Source organism: Haplochromis burtoni, unplaced genomic scaffold (genome assembly GCF_018398535.1).
Source record: "Haplochromis burtoni strain Fernald_Lab_line unplaced genomic scaffold, NCSU_Asbu1 Contig_793, whole genome shotgun sequence".
NCBI classification, from domain to species: domain Eukaryota; kingdom Metazoa; phylum Chordata; class Actinopteri; order Cichliformes; family Cichlidae; genus Haplochromis; species Haplochromis burtoni.
In genome coordinates this window covers 78,171-84,366 of record NW_024583154.1, presented here as the reverse complement: position 1 = coordinate 84,366, position 6,196 = coordinate 78,171, and the positions used below count along the sequence as shown (strand labels likewise).

General features: G+C 39.2%; 1 protein-coding gene across 1 annotated transcript in view; it reads right to left on the bottom strand.

Moving 5' to 3' along the window:
* Nucleotides 1-6,196, bottom strand: part of LOC102302937 (early endosome antigen 1) — a 40,540-nt gene that overhangs the window by 4,666 nt on the left and 29,678 nt on the right. Inside the window, exons 16-17 of the mRNA XM_042215679.1 lie at nt 3,105-3,200; nt 2,647-2,715 (exon numbers count right to left, since the gene is read on the bottom strand). Of these exons, the coding sequence (XP_042071613.1) occupies nt 2,647-2,715; nt 3,105-3,200 (165 nt within the window). The remainder of the gene's footprint in view (nt 1-2,646; nt 2,716-3,104; nt 3,201-6,196) is intronic.

Below are 6,196 nucleotides of genomic sequence, written 5' to 3'. Positions count from 1 at the left end.
AACAAGACTTCAGGAAAACAACTGTGGACTTCCACATGTGCGGCTCATCTATTGGTGCAATTTCCAGATAACTGAAGGTCCCACGTTCATCAGTTCAGACAATAATACACAAGTATAAAAACATGGGAACGTACAACCATCAAACCGCTAGGGAAGGAGACAGATTCTGAGTCCAAAAGAGGAAATTTTTTGTGTGAAATGTGCAAAACAAATCCAGGACATCAGGAAAAGACCTTGTGAAGATGCTGACTGACACTAGAAAAACAGCGTCACTGAGTGAGTCCTGTACCACGAGCTGAAAGATTACTCTTGGAGGAAAAAGCCATACTTGAAAACCATCATAAAAAAGTCAGACTACAGTTTGCAACATGGGGACAAAAATCTTAATCTTTGGGGACATGTCCTGAGGTCTGACCAAACAAAAACTGAACTGTAATGATAAACTTTATATTTGAGGAAAAAGGAGGAAGCTTTGAAGCCTCAGAACATCATCCCAACTCTGAAGTGTGGGGGCGACAGCATCATGTTGTGGAGCTGTTTTGCTGCAGAAGGGACTGATGCACTTCACAAAATAGATGGCACGTAAACAGTACACGCTTAAGCAACATCTGAAGACATCAGCCACAACGTTGAACCTTGGATGTAAACTGGTCTTCCGAATGGACAATGACCCCAAACATACCTCCAAATTAGTTACAAAGTGTTTTAAAGACAACAAAGGGTGTCAGAGTGGCCATCACAAAGCTCTGATCTCAGTCCCACAGAGAATTTGTGGGCAGCACTGAAAAGGTGAGTGACAGCAAGAAGGCCTACAAACCCGACCCAGTTACACCAGTTCTGTCTCTCAGTGAGCCCAGATTCCAGAAAACTGTTGAGAAAGTTTGTGGAAGGAAATCTGAAACGTTTGGCTGAAGTGAAACAGTTTGACAGTAATTCTACTAAATACTAAGAAGTGCATGTATGCTTCTGACTCTGATGAAAGTAATAAAAAACCCACAACAAATATCTTTCTCTATTCGGACATTTCACAAATACAAAAAATATGTTAACAAAAAATGTTACTCTGATTTGATGTTTGACAGTAAAGAAAAATGTTTTTTTCCTGAAGTGTCTGTAAATATCTGGTTTCAACTGCATCTTTAATATAATGAACATGTGCAGGATTCTCACTCCTGTCTTTGTCTCTTCACACACAGTTAATCACATCAAACGTAACAATAAACATAAACTTTAAATCTCACTTCCACTTAATGCTATTTGATCAGGTGTGTGATAATGTCAATATTTAATAAGGAATAAGTTCAAATTTTAACAGCACAAAATGCTGTCAGTTTAAAAAAAAAAATAAAAAAAATCTAACTTTCTACTTTACTGTGAAGCAGGTTTTACAGTGTTTCATCCTCTTCTATCCTCATTGTGCTTCTGGTATGTGGCTGAAGTTTGTTAAACAAAGAATGAGTGAAGGTTCTACATCCTGCTTCCTACAACTGAACAGATAAAGACTGAATCCACACGATGGCCATAAAAGAGCAACATGTTCTTATCCCAAAGCGTAACATATCGACACTGTGACAAATTGTCGGTATGTTGCGCTTTGGAAACATGAGAACCGTGTGGAATGAATCTACACATGTACATTTATTTTACTTTTTCATCGCTTTGAAAAACACTGTCTGACACGATTAAGGCTGTGGTTAGGGCTGGAATAAACAGCTGGATCGTGTCTTACCACCAGGAGCATATCATAGGGACACTGAAGGTTTGTTCTAGAACCTTTTGCCTCAGGATGTGACAAAACGCTGGCATGTTACTCGTTGGGAAAGAGAGCGGTCTCAAAGGAGATGTTATTACTTTGCTTCTTTGTCACTGCTTGTAAGAACCCTGTTCATGCTGTATTGATCCCTTTGCAAAGGTTTCAACTTTCTTTTAAAAAATCTCAGAAATTTTTTCCACAACATACAAAAAATCTCTGTGCAGAGAAATTTCTGCTGTGACTGATGTTTGGCTGTAGACTGCCTCAACATGCAGATCTTAAACTGAGTGGGGAGGGTTAGGACAATGAGACCCTGAGATCCAGCACATATTCTTACTTGGATACATCCTGGATTCTTTTTTATATTTCAGACCTTCAGATTTGGTGAGTAAACATTGATGTGCACTCTATTCATGAAGAGAGTTGAGTCAGCACATTTTGAATGTTTACAACTGAAAGACAAACCTCGTGAGAATTCTTCTCCAACTGATCCTTCAGTCTTGCTGTTGTGTCTTTCACCTGCTGGAGCTGCTGTTTGATGTTTTCAGTAATCTTCTCTGACTGCAGCTGAAATGTTACATGAAGAAAGAGCAGAAGGAAGAAATCTTCATGTTTAAGACACAATAATGAAACACGACCAGTCACATTAAAGCTGTATGATGTAAATATAAGGGAGCTGATGTAGCATGATGCTAACAACATGAAGTGTTGTGGGATGATGTCAACAATCTTGCAGTGGTAGGATTTCAAAGTTGTGTTTGGTTAATGACACAGAAACTGCTGCTGGACAAAACTGCAGGGATATAAGTGCACAGGTCTGTGATCATTGGGAGGATGACAGCATCACATATGTCCATGTTTACCTCTGTGTGCTGAGAGATGCTTTCACTGACCTTTGAGTCCAGTGCAGGAAATGTTTCCATCAGCTTCTGAATGATTTCATCCTTCTCAGAGTTGATCATCTGTCAGAAATAAAGACAGATGTTGTTTCTGCAGCACTTTGTTGATAAAAGTGACAAAATTACTGAAGTTTCACACTGTGAGCAACATGTTCATGTATAGAAATACTTTAACAGTCAACAAATGAACAAAATAATTGTCCTTCCTTACTCTGCAACTGCAACAATGGAAGGCAAAACACGTGTGTGTGATTACACAATGCAATCACACATTCATTCATAAAAAGTTAATAAATTAAGTTCTATATAGAAATAAGAGAATTAGAATCAATTAGACATTTGGTGTCAAATAAACAAAATAACGTCTAAAGTTTCCTTCATAACTCTTTACAATACAGAGATAAAGAGAATTTTGTCAGCATATTAAAAATGTTTACAGTGGAAGAACAAACCTCGTGACATTTGGACTTGAACTGATTCTTCAGTTTCTCTGCTGCTTGTTTCTCCTGCTTGAGCTGATTGATGGTTTCAGTGTTCTTCTTCTCCAACTGCAGGTGAAATGTTACATGAAGAAAGAGCAGAAGGAACAAATGTTCATGTTTAAGACACAATAATGAATCAAATTAACTCAAAAACTGCAACCAAGTGAAACTGTAGAGCACTGTACAGTACCTTTCTAGGCTGTTGTTTTAAAATATATTTGTGTCCAAACTTTTTTTTAATATTTACTGCATTATTATTTCTATGCTTTTTTTTCTTTTTTGCAGGAGCTGATTGATGGTTTCAGTTTTCTTCTCCATACTGCAGGTGAAATGTTACATGAAGAAAGAGCAGAAGGAACAAATGTTCATGTTTAAGACACAATAATGAAACACAACCAGTCACATTAAAGCTTTAAATAAGTTGGTTCATACAAATAAGTAACGATGAAAAATGTATTTAAATGTTTTATTTGAATTATCTAAATAATTTAAATAAATGAAGGCCCAAAGGATATATTTGATTTTGAATGTAGTGTCTCCAAAAATAAAAGTAGATTTTACTTAAACACACACACAAACAAAACATTTATAAAATCTGATTTATAAAACAAAACAACTAGACTGTTTTTGTTTTTTGTGTTTGTTGGTAAAGTTTTACGTTACTCCTAAAAACAGAGCGGACAAATATTTTCTACTCACTTCCAAATACAGGTGACACTTTTGCCTCTCCTGTTGCTGCCCTAAAACAACACTTTTTACTTAAAGTAAATGTTGTTGTGGAACACAAGCTTTCACAAAGTGAACACAAGCTTTACATTAGACAGTTATTCAGTATGTGGCCAGCTTGTGTGACCTTGCTTTTAAACGTGAGTTTGATGACAGAACAGAAGAATCGATCAGCTAGCTGAACACGTGTTTAGCTCCAGCACAGGAGAAAGACCTGATTGGATAAAGCTGCTACACTGGCAACACAAACGGAATCTGCAGTTCAAAAATAAACTAAATCCATGGTCTGTCTAAGTCTCCTGCTGCAAAATGATCTAAGAACTGTTTCGGCTGTGGTTCAAACAGTCATCTAGCTAACTTTCATCAGTGTCCTGCTGCCAGAGCTACTTGTAAACTGTGTGATAAAGTTTGTCCATGTCTGCTGCTCATCCAAGACAAGAGATGTTTGGCGAATCCACCTACCAAAACTGACTACACTTTACTTAACAGACACTTTGTATTCATCAAAAAGATTAAAATGCAGCATAAATGTGAGCACACCTACTTCCTCAGCTAAGGACATCCATCTGATTTTGGACACAGGCTCAGCAGTTTGTATTTTGCCAAACACATCTACAAAGAGCACTTCAGCGATACACCACTAAAACCACCTGATCTTCAACTGGTTACATGCAAAAAGAAAATAATTCCTGTGTTAGGCTGAACATCACCCTTTTAGATAACACTGTTCTGCCCCCATGTGCTGCTCCTGCTGCTTCTGTGATCTCTACAAACACATCACCTGCTTCCTGCATCCCTGCTGCCCAGATATTGACTGTGTGCATGAAGTGAAACAACTCTGAAAAACAACTCTCATGCCTCCGAATGAGGCAAGATTTTCTTGTAAAAACAAGGGGGGCCTAGAAAAAAAGAGTTTAGGAGCCACTGCTGTAGACAAACACCAGGGTCCTCTCTAACGATGGCTGCCACCCTCACATCTTACACACACACACAGACAGCTCTAACATGTTGCCCCATCTCACAGGCCTATGCCTTCCCTTCAAGGAGAGAGATTTATGCTCTTTTCACTGAGCTGTTGCCTCCCTTCTTCCACAGAAGAGCAGGAGGGCCCCACTCTATCTACTTACTGGAATGGCCACTGTGTGTGTTTCTGTGTAGGACACATTTGATAGAGCATAAGACACGTTTGTGAAGCTAACCTAAGTGATAAAGCGATACTACTATTGCTAAAGTGATATGGTTAAAATATGTGATCAATACATAGAATAAAGAAATTTCCACCACATGTCACAGAGAAACCTGCAGCGTTTGCTTCCTGCAAACTGTTTGCAACAGAACAAACGTTTTTTACTGGTGAAAAAGAAGCTCTTGCTGGTGTGTGGACTGCAGGGAAATGGAAAACATATTTGTGAGGCTGATGTTTCACTCTGCAGACAGACCTCCAAGCTCTGGCAGCGCTGCTGAGCACCAAAGGCATTCATAGGGCGGGAATGAGTATCACCTGCTGGTCTGCTGTTATTTACCGCCCAGGTTCTCTGAGTCATACAGCTGACTGTCTATCTCGTCTGCTTCTGCCTGTTTCTTCACATCTCACTTCGGATGCAGATCTTGAAATGGTAGCTCAAATTTCTGCCATGTCGTCACTTCCAGTTGCTGATTTTCATTCTGCCTGTTCGACTTGACCTGAACTGTTTGCTTTGCGCTCACAAATACAAAGTGTTTTGTCTGCATCAATCAAATCACTTGCACCTTATTACAACACCCATAATGAACTCTCAACTCTAAGTAATTATGTTCTCAGAGGCTCAAGGCTCGTTGCACCATGTTCAACAAGACCTAAACTGAACGCACTAACACATGAAAGACAACAAAGGATTGTGAACACAAAGCAAAGATTAAGAGACTTCTACTGGTGACATCGACTGACTCCTACTCCAAATGGCCTTTTCATGTTCTGCTAATACTACTGATGTTATTCAGTTTATCTCATCTGTCTTTAGTCCTCACAGCAACCCAGAGAACATTGTAAGAGACAACGGTACACAGTTTACCTCTGAATTCTTCACCTCATTCAGAGGCATCTCACAGCAGAACATCTGTCTACTACCCAGCTCCAAATAGAGCAATTGAACGATTTCATCGTGACCTCTGCACCTGCATCCAGACATCAATCCAGCAGTCACAGCCATGGAAGCAGACTGTGTTGGATTGGCTTCAAGTTTACTGTACAACACTGCATGAGACAACTTCCATCTCTCCCTATGAACTCCTGCATGGCAGAAAGATGCAGCCTGAACTGGACATACTACCTTTGCCTCCTGCTGTAAGAAATATCA